The 16,869-nt window shown below is 36.0% G+C and overlaps 1 protein-coding gene across 5 annotated transcripts in view; it reads left to right on the forward strand.

Moving 5' to 3' along the window:
* Positions 1–6,284, forward strand: part of PLEKHA2 (pleckstrin homology domain containing A2) — a 200,981-nt gene extending 194,697 nt beyond the window's left edge. For all 5 annotated transcript variants that reach the window (XM_074208915.1, XM_074208917.1, XM_074208919.1 and 2 more), the window contains 2 exons: positions 3,443–3,520; positions 5,505–6,284. In XM_074208915.1, the coding sequence (XP_074065016.1) occupies positions 3,443–3,520; positions 5,505–5,855 (429 nt within the window). In that variant the 3' untranslated portion in view covers positions 5,856–6,284. The remainder of the gene's footprint in view (positions 1–3,442; positions 3,521–5,504) is intronic.
* The last annotated feature ends 10,585 nt before the right edge of the window (positions 6,285–16,869 follow it).

Here is a 16,869-nt window from a genome sequence, read left to right on the forward strand (position 1 = left end):
TTAAAATTATTTTTCAGAGTAATGATTTGCTTCTTTGCACCCTCTTCAGAATCTTTGCTAGCTATATAACTCTGGGCAAGGCATTTAATTTCTCCTACTTCATGAGGTCATAAAAAGGATCAAAAAGAGATATGTAATATGTTTTTCAAATATTAAAGTTTAAAGTATATTTATAAAAAATAAGGATAATTGACATAAAACCCTTACTTCTATAGAGTAGAACCAAGCACTTTAACAGAAAAAAACAAAACCAAAGTAAGCACACTTTGTGTTTTGCTGTGGTCTCCTTCCAAATCCAGACAGCCCTTGACTTTTTCTCTCTCTCTCTCTCTCTCTCTCTCTCTCTCTCTCTCTCTCTCTCTCTCTCTCTTAAAGATTTTATGTATAATTGTGGTTCTGATTCTATTTTTATTTCTTTGTATTGCTTGAGGTTTTATCCTGTTTCTCTCTATTCATATTTATCATCTTTTGTGGCACCACATTCTTTGAAATAATCAAACCATAATAATTTGGTCATTTTCCCAACCACATTCTAATGTAAGATTTGTTGGAATCTTGTAGAGAAAGAAAAGTATCCAATGCTTATTCATTCTGCCATTATGGTATCTGTGCTTTGGTAGTCTTCTCACTCTCTCTTCTCAATAAGACTTTCAATAACAAGAGTTTACTTGCAAATTTATTAAGTTCTTATTATAGGAAATGCAGTCTGACCTTATAGATAAGAATTCCTGAATCAGGAAGACTGGGCTTCACCTCTTACCTATGATACTTGCCAGCAAATCACAAACTGTGTGAAATTCAGTTTCTTCATGAGTAAAATGAGGTTAATAATGATTGTAGTGTACTTACTTTGCAAAGTTGCTATGAGTTTCAAGTTATAATATATGGAATATGCTTTGTAAAGATTGAAGCACTGTGTCAGTATATTACTAGTAATATTTACACATATATATTTGTTCATCTATATGTTTATATCTGTGTCTAGCTAGTTAGCTAGCTGTGTAGTACAATTATGTAGAAACTGAGTATTTTAATATTGAATGTTCAGATATTTCATGGTCCTGCCCTCGTGGATTTTACAGTCTACTGAAAAATAAAAAAAAGTTTTTAATTATGATGCAAGCCTCTATTCTTAATCTTGTTCCTTTTAATCAGTGACCTAGATGATAATAAAAATGGCATGCTTATCAAATTATCCCTCACAGAGCTTGAAAAGATGTTGGGTATCAAATTCATAATCCAAAAAAACTTTTAATAGAATAAAACAATGGACTCTATCTTCTATGATGAGATTTAATAAAGATAAATGTTACAGCCTGACAGTATAATCTGAAAATCAATCAAGTACAGGATGAGAGAACTGTGATTAGACAATAGTTAATTGTGAAGAAGGTGTTTTAAGTGGGCTATGAGAGACAGCAATCTAAGCCTCAAAAACTAATACAATCTTAATGTTAGGTAAAAGGTCTAATGTCCCTAATGAGGTGATCATCCCACTGTCAGACATCTCTAGACTTAGTGAGACCTCATCTCAGTTATTTTGTTTGCTTCTTTATGTCCTCTTCAGTCTCTTTGCCAGCTATACAACTCTGGGCAAATCATTTAACCTTTCTTTGCTTTAGTTTTCTAAGGATGAGTACCTACCTCCTAAGACCATTATTAGGATCAAATGAGATATGTAATATGCTTTTCAATCCTTAAAGGTTTTTATACATCTATATGTGAATTATATATATGTGTGTGTGTGTGTGTGTGTGTGTGTGTGTGTGTGTACATCATAACCACATATACATACATATATATACATATATAGCCTATTATCTTACATGTAATTTTTATTTTATTATTATATTTTAAATAATTATAACTCTAGATAATGCAAATTAGAATATATGCAACCATTTTATGGAAATCATTATTTGCACTAATTGGGACTTAGCTCTGCTGTCCCCAAAATAAAGAATATAATCAATTCATTCTTGTTGAGATGTTAGGGATTTAATGAATTCTACAAATTGGCTTTTTAAAATGGGATTACACAGAATGGGCAACATTTAACCCAAATGAATATATCTCTAAAGGTGGAGTTCAAGACACCATAAATCTTAAGATTGGAGGGGGAAATTCTCAAGTGAAAATGACATCTTATTCAGGTAGTCAATAAGCCAAAATTATTATTTGTCCAGTTATACTTTGCTGGGCTTTTCTGGAGGAACTCTACCACTACCTTCTTTTCTTCTTAACACAAAGGTGAATTTGATTTGGGAATGGAAATTATTAGTCCAGTTGGCAAAGAACTACAAAACAATCAGGAGATATGAATGCAGGATAACTTGATGCTAAGTTAAGTGAAAAAAATATTTAATGGTATAAGAGAAATGTCACTGGAGATGGAATCAGTTTTAATTTAGTCTTGCATCTTGCACTTTGGGTCAACCTCTCAAGGTCTCCATTTCCTTTACTCTAAGAAAAAAGTTGGATTTGTTCATCTCTATGTTTTCTTCCAGCACAGTGGGAAAAGAACTCTCTCTGGAGTCAATGAACCCTGGATTCAAATCCTGATTCAGATGTGTGACCTTGGCCGAGTTATTTGACTTCTCTAGGCCTGAGTTTCCTCATCTATAAAATAAAAGTTTTGGACTAGAAAACTCCTGCAGTCCCTTTTTCAGCTTTAAATCTAGAGAGATATGGAAATGAGGGAAATATTCCTATTCCCTTTTGGCAATGATTATGATTTGATTGATTGACATTCTAGTGAGGTAGTTGGTCACAGAAAACTTCCTTGGATTCAGGAATAGAAAGAACCTTAGAAATCAGCTAGTCCAATCTCTTCATTTTACAGATGAAGAAACTGAGTCGCAGATTTGCTCATCGTCATTCAGATGGTAAAAGATGGTCTAACTATTGGGGTGGGTACATAGTTTGTTTCCTCCCTTTCTCCATTGAGTTGCCGGCTGCCCCCTTGTGGGATTGGCAGGTATCATTTGTTTCCATATTTTAAAATGACATTTTACGGTGTTATTTAACCCACTTATGGATAGAGAAGTGATAAACCCAGCAGACTGAGAAATATTCTTTTTTGAATGTAACTAATAAGGGACTTTATTTTGCTCAATTATACATGCTTGTTATAGGGGTTTTGTTTTTCCTGTTTTCTCAGAGGAATGGAAGGCAAAGAAAACAAACTTTCATTTACTGAAAACATTTAATTACGAAATAATATAGTGATCCAATTTTTTTTTATATATTTACTGATGTCAAGAGAAGATCATGCTGTTAGGTGATTTCTAAGGTCCAGCTCTAAATCTGGTGATCCAAAAATCCTTTCCTAGCTCTAAACTTATATGGTTTGGTGAACCTCCAAGGTCAAATAAAAGGCTTTAAAATGGGCAGAAACTGTGTTCCTAAGCACTTTCATACAACATATATAAATGTTTTCCAGGCTGACAGCCCAGAAGATATGCACAGCTGGATTAAGGAGATTAGTGCAGCTGTCCAGGCTCTCAAGTGCCATTCTAAAGTAAGTCACATCCTTTCTGTTACCCAGTTAATACCAATTAAAGATAATGCTTACTGAGTGGGCATGTTTTATTGGATGATGGGGACAGGCAGACATGCAGCTGCAGCATTAGAATGTTTTCTCATTTTTATTTCTTTCTTCATGGGTCTGAATGCAGGGTTTTTCCTTTTTTTTTGTTTCTTTTTTTTTTGGAGGGAAGGTGTAATAGTTTGCAGAGCTGGGGAAAGAGAAGATGTAATGTTTATGCTATTTTCTGTAGCAAACCTACCTGTCACTGAGATCAAAAGACATTTCCAAATTCAGACTTCAGATGTCAACTGAGTGTGTCTATGTGTATGTTGGGAGGATGCCTGAAGTTATAAAATAGAGCTGTTGGGAGAAGGTACTTTTTCTGGGGATTGGAATAAACTACACAAATAAAAAATGTGACACAGTGGGGAAGGCATATCAAGTGTGAGGATCCTGGCTCTACTTAATTTTTTCCAGTCTCAGTTTCCTCATCTGCAAAATGAGAGCACTGGACTAGTTGCTCTCCAAGGTCTCATCCAACTCAATTCCTGTGATATGAGCCTCAGTAATCTGATTCTAACCTTTTTTCTATTCTGATTCACACAGTCCTATGTCCAAGGCAGTCTGGAGTACTTTTTTTTTTTAGTTGTTTTTTTTTTGCAAGGCAATGGGGTTAAGTGGCTTGGCCAAGGCCACACAGCTAAGTAATTATTAAGTGTCTGAGACCAGATTTGAACTCAGGTACTCCTGACTCCAGGGCTGGTGCTTTATCCACTGCGCCACCTAGCCACCCCTGTCTGGAGTATTTTTAGCTTCTTCACAATCATGCCTTGCCCTCTCCACCTCTGTGCATTTGTAGCCATAGTCATCCACAATTCTACACTCTCCTTCAGGGGTGTACTGATAAATGTTTAATGGGTTCTTAAGAAAAATGGGTGGGTAACACATTTTAAAAGTTGAATCTGCATTATTAACACTTTCTTAAGTCTGGACAATCAATGAAACAACAAAATAAGACCTAGTTGGTAGCTTTTGCCTATTCTCTACAGTGAAAATGGTCAGAGTGAGCATTTAACATTTGATTTTCCTGAGCTGGTAGGAGATGACTTCTGCACACTTTGCTTTCCTTCCTCATCTTCATCAGTTGAAATCATATTTTCAAGTCATTGAGAGATCTTTTTCCCCAAAAAAATTGGAGAAAAGAGAACAGAAAGAAGATCAGACAAGGACAGCTTTGAAAGCTACAATACAATCTTTTTCTATAGTGTCCCAAAAGTCTTAGTAGAGTTTAAACTTTTAATATGCTTAATAATGTTTATTAATAATAATAAGTTTATTATTAATAATAATAAGTTTATTTAATAATAAGCTTTAATGTAGTTAAGCTTTTGGTGCACTCTGGATACTTAAAAAGAAAACTGTACCTGAGACCCACATTTTCCAGTTTAGCCTTCATTTCCTATTCTGCTTTGTGTACAATTCTCTTTTTCTGTTCTATGTATGTACCTTCAAATGCCCATTCTTTTGAGTATTTAAGTCCAATTAAAAAAGAACTAAAAATTAAAAGAAAAAAAGGATCTTTTTTTTCCTTCAAGATCCACCTTGGGTGCCACTCTCCCCATGAACTCTGTGTTGATTGTCTCACATGAAAAAGTTTTTTTCCCTTCTTAGATTTTCCAATAGCACTTTGTTTAGTTATCTTCTCTGACTCTATCAATTACATTTTTTATTATACTTATTTGTATGTATGTCTTATCATATTGTATTATTACATATTATTATTATTATTATTATTACATATTACTTATCATATCAATTATATTCTTCTTGCAAGAAGGGTCTATTTTGATTCAGTCTTCTTATTCCTGGCACCTAGTACTATGCATTAGTGCTTAATTAAGAGATGTTTGTCAAATTGAATATCCTGACTCATGATATTGCCCTTCTTTATTATTTTCCCCTTTTCTAATTCCAGGAAATATCCTTCTCCAGATCAATTTCACTGTCCCGGCCTGGAAGCTCCAATTTCTCCAGTGTGCCCAACTTCACTCCAAGCAGAGGACGGCCACCTGGGGAAGAAAAAAAAGCCCCCTGCAAAGCCCCCTTCATTGCTTCATCCTGGCAGCCCTGGACACCAGTCCCACAGGCAGATGAAAAGCTGCTTCTGGGTGAAGAGACTCCTGGAGGCTCCCCATTCATGTCCACACGACATGGGGAAGGCGATGCCACCTCTCGGGTACGGCATCGATCAGAGCCCCAACACCCCAAAGAAAAACCATTTATGTACAACCTGGATGATGAGCATATAAGGACCTCTGATGTGTAACCAGGCACAACAGGGCTAACAAGGAGGGAAAGAGGCTCGTGTGTTCATAATCAGGAAGTTTCATTGACGTGAGGGACAGCACTGTGACAGTCACTCTTCTGTGGAGTTTGCAAGTCTGAAGCTTTCCAGGCAACCTCAAGTCATTCAACAGGGCAGTATGTATTTAACCTGTTGAACTGACTTCAACCAATACCTGGCCTCATGGCCATGTTCAGTGACAATAGTTGAGCTCAGCTCTGGGTCCTGATACCTTGAGCATCCACCAGATTGTTTATTCTATGATCTCTCTATTGAGATATTCTCTTAGCAGTCACAGTTTTCTGCTCTGAGAGAAACAGACTTTGCAAAAGGCTACGGATTGACTTTACCTCTAACAAAGCTTTATATCTGTGTGCTTTTTTTTCCTAAAAAAGAAACTTTAGTCACCCAGTGTTTTTATTATTCTTCCTCTGGCCATGTTCTGACAATACAACATATAAGTGATGACACAGGTCAACAAAAGTGAAAATAGCAAGTGGGACCTGGTGAAGGATCAAGGTTTCTTCCTAGTGGTCTTGGTTGATTATACTTTTGCTTGTTCTTGCATTTTTCATAATTTTCTCACTGTATTCTCTGCTTCTGTTAAGAATGATCTATTTGAGAAGTAGTGTTAATTTTGGTCAAAATTCAGTGTTTTTCCTCAGGTTATAGAAACAGTTTCCCCAAAAGGAAGAGGGAGTGCGAGTCCTAGCTCATCCACAGAGCATAAAATAAGTATATGAAAATTCTAAGTTGTCTTCTGCATTCTTTTTTGAAATATGAATGGCCAAATACTGTGAAGTCATGAGACATAAGAGCCCACCCATCCTGTTGGCATGCCAAGCCCTCACTTTTCAATGTCAAATGCCATGATTGTTCAAATGGATGTTGTTTCTAGTGTGTTATGATAATAATTTGAGATATATGGAGGATTGTTGTGAGTGTATAATCATTTCATATTCTCATGTGTGACTGATCAAAGCTCTACATTCAGAATTTGAAGTTATATTTCCTTTGCAAATAAATTTTGGGCATGCTCTGGAAAAGGGAAAACAAGGCTCAACCAAATGAGCTTTTTTCTGTCCCTATTTTCCAGTCAGAATATATTTTGTCTTGTCCAAGGTGAAGAACTATATCTTTAGCAAGGAAGAGTCAAACTCAGTCCTTGCTAATTATTCATTATTTCTTAGTCAATTGAAGATTAGTTTTGGGATTGAAAACAGACCCCCAGAATTACTGTATAATGTCTCCCAATTGATGAACATTTAAAAGAATTCCTCATCTATATCCTTTGAATAATATGTTTCATAATTTAGGGTACACTGAAGCCTCTCTCCAATTCCTCCCTCAACATTTCCCCAAGTAAATCCTTGGGATAGATAGAGAGATTGTTCGGTATCTAATATTTAAGCAAAAAAATTTAATGACAATTTTCAGAATTTTTTGACATTTAAATTGTGGGAAACCTCTATGGGCATTTTATGGTAGGACAATTTGGAGGGAGGGCAGTATTTGTATTTTTAAGAAAACAGAAATGTGTTTTGTGAAGTGTTGTATAAATGTAAACTACTGTAATTAGAAAAACAGAAATCAGTTTGGGACCACAGATTTTAAGTCAAAACACCAAGAGTTAGATACTGGGCCTGCCACTTAAATCTGCATCACCTTTGGTAAGGTCTTTTGGACCTTAGTATCCTCAATAAAATGAAGGGATTAATTTATAATCGGGTTCTCAGTGAGTGGTCCTAGGACTCCTGGAGTCCTCAAGACTCTTTCAGAGATTCTTGAATTCAATTTTTTAAAATTTTCATAATAATATTAAAACATTTTAATTTTAAATACAGTAAATATCAATAATAATCAGGCAGCAGGCTGCTGGGGCCAACTCAAACCAATTCTCAAGAACTTACTGTTAAATTTCCAGTGTGACCACTTACACCTTGGAAATCAAGAAATGCTACAAATCAGGGAATTGATTTATTGTTTTGTCAATTATTTAGTTAAGTGATGGAGAAAATGTTAATAATGCAAATTAAACTTAAAAATACACAGTCTGTACATTTCTACATTTCTTATTTTTTCTTGAATAGCTATTTACCAGCACATCACTAAATATTATCTATATAAACAAAAGATCTTGGAGGGGAGGAGAGGGAAGGGGGCTCAATTTAAAAGGGTTCTGAGATCAAAAGTTTGAGAATTACTGGGTTAGATGAACTCCAAAATCCCTTCTAGCTTGAGGTTCCTGTGATTCCAGTGATTCTATTTACTGAAGCATTCTCAGGTATCCATTAGAAGAGCATAAGAAATTTAATGATAAGGTATGACTTTTCATGTTATAACAGAATATGTCTATAGTCACTCAAGTCACTCATTTAACAGTATAAATGTACCTGCACACACATAGATATTAAAATATTCACTGGAAGTTTGAAATGGTTATCAGAGGTAATTTTAGGCAAAGCTCTATTACTTGTGGACAAGTCATTTGTCTCCTCTCCAATCCCTCATCAGTTTCCATTTCCTCACCTGTAAAATGAGGAGTCTAGACTAAGGCTCATCTTAGCTCCAAATATTAAAATTCTATTTTTTCTTAAACCACTGCAACTTCACTACAGTTATGCTGAGTCAATACGAGAAAAAGTTTACATTTAAAAAATTGTTTTAATCAATTTAAAATCAGTTTTAAGGGTGCAGAAGATTGGAGGCCTCTAACTGTTTGATTAATAAAGTTGAATTATTGCAACAGAAGAATAGAATGTAGTTTCTAAGGAAACCAAACAACTACTGTAAGTTTTTCTCAGGAATGGACCCTGAGGCGATCAATCACTAAAAGCATTTTATTAAGTGCCTGTGGTATTCCTGGCACTCTGCTAGGTGCTGGGGATAGGAACAAAAAGAATGAAATGACCCCTGTTCTCAAGAAGATTATATTTGAAAAACCTCCTGTTTAAGCTCTTCAATTTACATCCGATTTGACTTTTAAAGCAATGATTTTTATTTTTTTTTTAAGTATGAGATAGCAAGATCAGATTTTTATTTTTTAAATTAAAAGTTTATGCCTAAAAGAAGAGATTAATAGAGATGTTTTTGCATAAGTAAATATCTACTTTTTCTAATAGGGGCTACTTTGCAGAAAACACTTATCTAAATATACTAACACCCATGGAGAGTAAACTTTCGCTCCAGGATTACACTTTTCTTGGTTCATGTTTCATATTGAGAATTATCCTTTGAAAGGTATGATTTGTACTTAGATATGTCCTTTCCATGGTGTGAGACAAATCCTCTGATCTTTTGACTATGAAGTGACAAAGAAGAGTCACTGTTCATTTCTAGGTCATTTCTTTTTTTTTTAATTTTTAATTTTTGCAAGGTAATGGGATTAAGATACTTGCCCAAGGTCACACAGCTAAGTATTAAGTGTGTGTGTCTGAGGCTGAATTTGAACTCTTGACTCCACAACTGGTACTCTATCCACTGCACCACCTAGTGGTCCCATTTCTAGGTCATTTCATCAGTTTTTTTTGGAAAGCGTTGCTACTTGGGTTTTTTGCCTTTCTTCAGGAGTCTTTGATTAAAAAAGATTTAATGACATGGCCCATACTAATCAAATTGTTAAAATACTTCTCCACCTAGTAATCAGATAAGAAACTATCATAGAATATCTGTACATGCTCATCAAACATTACATATATCCCCTGTGTATCCCCCCCTGCCCTCAACATATTTCAATGAATAAGATTTGGAGTTTATTTTCCAAATTTTTCTAATGATGTAAAACTCCCCTCCAGTTGCTATAAAGAAACATTCCATTTATCAGAACCCAAATTCTCTCTCTTTGGGGGAGGTGAGGGAAGGGCATGTACCTTCAGCATTTTTTTTTTCAAAGAAAGCATTGTAATGGATAGAGGTTTCATCATAATAATTAATCAGTTAATTTGTGAAAATATATTTATTAAACTTAAACTATATGTAAAGTATGGGGTTAAGTTCTGGGGATACAAAAAGAAAATCAAGACTGTCCATGGACTAAAAACCTCCCTTTCTCAGTTACAAATCAGATGGAAAGACCCAGTGCTTCTTAAGTTGCAGCAGGAGAGCAAAAAAGACTACTAAAGAGTCAGGGGCTACAACACCTGCAGAGGAAGTTGACAGTCTCATTTATACAAAGGGTTGTTTCTCTGGATTGTGGATGCTATAGAAGTCAGGGGATATCTCTAGCAGGGTCAAAGGAGAGGTGTTGGTTGTGATTTGACTTGTGTGGCTCATTCTACCTCCTCTCTCAAAGTGTCTTGCTGGTTCTATAAACTAGCTTGCCTATTGTGTTGGAGAAAATAAGCTGTTGGTGTTAGTGCTACCTGACCATGATGGTGAAATGATGTTTAATCCTACAAAAAGTCCATGTTGTAAATGTGGCATTTATTATTCCCAAGAATATACATTTTACTATCTGACACTTTGATGCTTAGTGGATATCTGTCTTCAGTGTGTGATTACTTCCTCCACAATTATATGTTGCAGTCTCTTTGTTCCTTCCATTCCAGCATAAAGGTGCTACACAATAAACCTCCAAGGGGGATCTCCCCAGTAATGTGGAGACCTTCTATCCATCAGTGCATTACCTGGCCTATCCAACTGTTATACTCTTCTCCTGCTTGGATTTTGACTACTCATCATCTTAATAAAGTTCGGAGAAAATACCAGAGTTGATAACCTTTTTGAAATTCCGGGTCAGAACCTGAATGAGGTTTCGGCCAGAAGTGGAGAAATTCCTTTTGCAAGAAGTTAAGTGAATTATACCTAAGGACATGGTCAGAGAACTTAGACACTGAAACTTCACCCTGGAGTAATTTTTTCTTGTGAAAATGATGCTCACAGAGAAAACTTCTTGCATTCACTTCCAGTGACACCAGCCTCCTTGCTGCTTCTTGCCCAGGACACTGGGTTCCAGAAATTTTTCCTGGCTGTTCCCCATGGCTTTCATTCTCTCTCTCTCCTCATCTCTATTTTTGGACCACCTTGGCTTCCTTTAAGTTTCAGCTAAAATCCCTATGAGAAGTCTTTCCTGATCCACCTTAATGCTAAAAATTTCCCTCTTTGATTATCTTCAATTTAATCCTGTATATAGCTTGTTTATACAAAGTTTTTTTTTCATGTTGTCTTCCCCTATTAGAAAATTCCTGAAGAACAGGGACTATCTTTGGCCTTGCTTTGTATTCCTAGCACTTATTACAGTGCCTGCTACTGCTTATTGACTCACTGACTTAAAGATGAAAAAGTCAGAGGAAAAAAAATACATGCTTGAGATTCCCCAAATGAAACCGTGAAATCTTTGAGACAGAACCTATCATTTATAGAAAGAACTCCTCAACTTGTTAGAACTAGAAGTGACCTGATCCTGCAACTAACATCATTCCTCTCTGTTTACAGAAAAGGAAACTGAGACCCAAATTGATGACATGATTTTTACCCCAGCATAGTGCTTGAACCCAGGGTTGACCACCAGTCAAAGATGCTTTTGTATCAATTTATATTTCTAGGCACTGAACTAAGAGACTTAACAATTATATTATTTGAGTCATTATACTCATTTTATAGGTGAGAAAATAGAAACAAACATTCTGTGATTTGCCAAGGGTCACATAGCTGGGAAGACTGAGGCACATTTGAACTCAGATCTGACTCCCAGTCCGTTGTTCTATCAACTGTGTAACCCAACAACTCTATTTTGTCCATACATTGGTTGTGGATATTTCATTTCCATAAAGGAACTTTTTTTTCACAAGTAATTTCCAATTACCTCTGTGACCACGTTTTTAAAAATCCAGTTCTTCAACCAATATGTAGAGATTTACTTTCGACATCTTTTTCCTATAGTCACTTTCTCTAAAAACCAGAGCTTAGGGTGAGGGAAGGAGACAAGTTTATTCAGGCTTCATAGGATTCAGTTTACTCAAACCACTGGTTTTTACTTGTTTTGGGTTTTTTTTTTTTTGGAGGTGGGGATGATAATAATAGCTCAGCTTTAGACATCTTGAATGACATTTCCATAAATTTGGAAGGAGATTTTTTTTAATGTCAGTTATCTTTTGTTTTTGCATTTCTTTAATTTCTGACTATTTTCCCTCCTCCATTCTACTCATATGCAATTCCTTAAAGCAGAATTAAAAGGGGGGAAATGGTTCACCAAAACAGGAAGTGGATTTTCCAAAAAGTGCCTTCATTTGAATGTATTGCTGAACGCATATGTGTATACTAAGCTCCCAGGAATGAAGCTAGCTTTATGATTTTGGCTTACATTTGTAGTATCCTGGGAACATAAATTCTCTTTCTTCTTCTTCTCCATCTCCAATGAGAGGTAATAGATTTGCACTCAGCTATGCTTCTTACATTACCTGTGTGACTTTGGACCTCACTTAACCTTCCTTGGACTAAACTTATTCATCTAAAAGGAGGTTGTACCAAATGACCTTATAAGGTCCATTCCAGTTCAGATTCTTATATTGCTAGTGATCTTTTATTTGCATGATGCTTTATAGTAAATAAAATGTTTTGACATACATTATCTCAGTTTTTCATAATACCTGTGATAGGGTAGTAGATAGAGTACTGGACTCGGAAACAAGAAAATCTGGTTTCAAATCCCTTCTCAGGAACTACTAGGTAAGTGATCATGGACAAGTAATGTATGTTGCTTCAGTCTCTTTAACTATAAAATGAGGATAATAGCACTCATCTCACAGAGTTATGAGGATCAGATTTTAAGAGTATATCAAAATGAACTATTATTATATCATCCCTATTTTTTCAGATGAATGTAATTTGTTTTTGTTTTTTTTTTGGTTTTTGCAAGGCAGTGGGGGTAAAGTGACTTGCCCAAGATCACACAGCTAAGTAATAAGTTTCTGAGGTCAGATTTGAACTCAGGTTCTCCTGACTATAGGGCCAGTGCTCTATCCACTGTACCACCTAGCTGTCCCTAAGATGAATATAATTTGAGTAACAATTAAGATTGTTGTTCACTCATGTTTGACTATTATCCCATTTGAGTTTTCTTGGCAAAGATAATGAAGAAGTTTGCCATTTCCTTCTCCAGCTCATTTTACAGATGGAAACAAATCTCTAGAGTGAAGTGACTTGCTCAATTACTAAGTGTCTGAGACCAGATTTTTTATTTTTGGTTTTTGCAAGACAGTGGGGGGGGGGGGTTAAGTGACTTGTCCAAGATCATACAGCTAATAAGTTGAGACTAGATTTGAGCTCATTCATTTTCCTGACTCCATGTTAGTCCTTCTATCCACTGTGTCATGTAGTTGCCCTTGTCTAAGGTTATACCACAAGTAATTGGGGCAGTGAAACTGGTGTCCTGATACTGATGCCATCATCTTTCCTGCCACTATCCTTCAAAGTTGAAATAAATTTATTTGATGTTGGTTGGAAGGATCAATCAGCATATTCTGGAGGCTTGCTACTTGATTGGGCTAGAGGAGTAAATGTGCTGTCAGGTACACGGTTTTTACAACATTCAGTGACATAGGAAAAGCGGATCTTATAGTTAGAACTGAAACAGACCTTAGAAGTCATCAAATCCAATTTCCTCACTTTATGGATGAGAACACTGAAGCAAAGTGACTTGCTCAGAGTCACTCAGGGAATTGTTTGAGGCAGAATTCAAACTCATGTCTCCTGTATTCCATGTCCATCATTCTACCTACTATGTCACTGAACTGTCTCCCTTTTAGGTAGAACTGTCACTTTTTACTTTTGAGGTTTGTTTTTTCTCCTTTGCTTTTATGTTTGTTTCAGTGTCTATGTAAGACATCTCAGTAATTTGTCCCTGATTTTTAAATTAAATGAAGTGGACATTTGGCACAAACTGTTCCTCTAGTCCTCCTTCCTTCTGGTCTGTTGGAACCGCTAGTGAAGGAGACTGTAGTCTGATTGGTGTATGTATTTTTTCCCAGGAAATGTCTCAGCTGTGAAATGTACTCATTGTAAACATGGTAGCAGAATTGCACAAAAACTGATGCTTTTCATTTTGTGATTTGTACTAGGCATCATTGCAGAACTACTTTTCTATAACTTTTGTTGCTTGTTTTATAATAAAATAATATGACATGTTGATGTATAAGCTGTGACAGTCTTCTCGAATCTTCTACTTGACATTTAGAAGTATAAATAAGCTATCTACCTGCCTCCTTTTAGGGGCTCACAGCTACTAAATTCCTATTCAAATTTCATTCAATTCATTAAAGGATAGGCAAAAAAATGGAGCTTTAAGGGGAGGGCCCCCATGACTGATGTTTTCCCCCTAGAATGGTAGGAATCTCAGAATCTTAGAATTAAAGAGACCTCAGTTATCAACCCTCAACCAAAGCTGTAATACCCTTCTACAACAACCCTCTCAGTTCTCTCCTAGTCTTTGCTTGAAGAACTGTAATGACATGGAATTTACTACCTAATTAAGAAGTATGATTTTAAAATATAAAACAGTGCAAGAAAGATGATTTCATCAGCATGGGAAATTACTTCCATTAGCAGATAATTAGAAAATAAGTCCTAGGGAGATGAGTGAGACACACAGAAATGAAATGATTTATCCCTAGTCAAGTGTCAGAGGTAGGGCTTGTATCCACCATAGTAGGCTGTCAGAATTACACACTAAGAAAAGAACTATATAGACATCTAACTCAATTCTTGGACTACTGTAGTTTCTGATAAACTCATTTAGGATGGAAGAACCAGGTCTCTACCTAGTTGAGGAATATCTATTAATAAATTTTGAAGTATGGGGTATGCCATTGGATTTGAAAGAGGAGGCCTGGATTCTAATAAGTTGTGTGACCCTGATGAAGTCACTCCTCTCTCTGAGCCTCAGTCTCCTCAGCCTCAAATTTTAAACTAAAACAACCTTTGTCATCTACTCCAATGCCCTTTTTCCTTTAGAAAAAAAAACTGAAGGCAGAAAAAGGAAAGTGAAGTGATTTGTCCAAGGTCACACAGTAATTAGAACCCTGTAAAATGATGCCTTTGGATGAGTTCTAGAGTTCTTTTCACTTCTACAAGTCTGTGATTCCAGAATTAGTTCCTTATCCTATGTGTGACTTCATGTGGTTGTTATTAATCTTTCTCATTAATTCATATCCTTTGTTGCCTGAGATTAAAATTAGAGAATCTGAGTTCTTTTCCTGCTAAGATGCTTCCTATATAACTTTCTACTGTCTCATTTGGTGATTATCATCTTTATGCAACTGATTCTCAGATCTATTTCCAGATCTAGTCTCTCTCTTGAGTTCTAATCTCAATTTACTAGTTGTCTTTTGTATATCTTAAATTTAACACTTCCAAAAACAAAACTCATTATCTTTTTTCCAAAACCCTCTCTTTCAAATTTTCTTAATACTGTTGAGGCACTACAATTCTCCTAGTCACTCTGACTCATAACCTTGGCACTGTTTTCAACTCCTCACCCCTTATATGTAAGCTGTAATTAAATCTTGTCACTTCTACCTTTACATCTCTTCAACTTACCCCTTTTTCTTTACTCACATCCACTAGGGCTCATTACTTTATAAGCGGTCTATTGTAATCACTTTCTAGTCTCCCTGCTTTAAGTCTCTCTACAACTCCACTTAATTGCCCAAGTGATTTTTTTTTTTGGTAAGGCAATGGGGTTAAGTTACTTGCCCAAGACCACACAGCTAGCCAATTATTAAGTGCCTGAGTCAAATTTGAACTCAGGTCCTCCTGACTCCAGGGCTGGTGCTCTATCCATTATGCCACCAAGCTGCCCCCCCAAGTGATTTTTCTTAAAGTATAAGTCTAACCAAGCACTCTCTCCTTTTTCCCTTCCCAACAATTAACTCCAATGTTTTCCTATTACCTCTAAGATTCAATATAAAATGCTGTTTAGCATTTAAAGTTCTTTACAACCTGGCCCCTTCCTACCTTTCCAACCCTCTTAAATCTAATTGCCCTTCATGTATTCTGTGATGCAGCCACACAGGTAGGTATTCTTCCATCATTACAGCTTTTCACCCACTGTCTTTCATGCTGGGAGTGCTCTTCCTCCTCATCTCTACCCCTTGGCTTGCCTGACTTCCTTCTAGAGCCAATTTAAAATCTTACTTCTTTAGGAGATATTTTCCTGCACACCCTTTTATTGCTAGTGCCTTCCCCTCTGTGATTATCTTTCAGCATTATATAACTTTAATTTCCAGCATTTATCTTTGCTGTTGTTGTTGTTCAATTATTTAAATTCTGTCTGACTCTTTGTGATCCCAACTGGGGTTTTCTTGGCAAAGATACTTTTGCCATTTCTTTCTCCAATTAATTTTATGAGAAATGAGGAAACAGACAAACAGGGTTGTGACTTGCTCAGGGTAACACAACTAATAAGTGACTGAGGCTAGATTTGAACTCAGGAAAATGAGTCTTTCTGACTTTCGGACTCCCTATTCACTTTATCCATCTTGACCTGTATCTGTTCTGCCAACTGCAGGAACAAAATTATTTTCATTTTGCTGCCCCCATTAGAATGAGTTTCTTGAGGACACCGTCATCTGATGTTCAGAGACTTCCCCAATGGATCCAACTTACTTTGCCAGTCTTATTTTACATTACTTCCCTTCACATACTCCATGTTCTAACTTCACTTTCATCTTATTCCCATGATTCTCAGTTATCTGTAAAATGAGAGAGTGGGTCCATAGGAACTCTCAGATTATTTTTACTTTAGATCACTTAAGTTTTATGAATTTTATAGATAGATCTTTCTTTCTTTCTTTCTTTCTTTCTTTCTTTCTTTTCTTTCTTTCTTTCTTTTTGGGTTTTTGCAAGGCAATGGGGTTAAGTGGCTTGCCCAAGGCCACACAGCTAGGTAATTACAAAAATAAGAATAAATAAATAAAAACTGAAAAAATCGAAAGATTTTTAGACATATACCGGGAGCTCTCTCCTGTTCCTTGGGTAGGAGGAAGAAAGGGAGTGACCA

Source organism: Macrotis lagotis, chromosome 1 (assembly GCF_037893015.1).
Source record: "Macrotis lagotis isolate mMagLag1 chromosome 1, bilby.v1.9.chrom.fasta, whole genome shotgun sequence".
NCBI classification, from domain to species: Eukaryota; Metazoa; Chordata; class Mammalia; order Peramelemorphia; family Peramelidae; genus Macrotis; species Macrotis lagotis.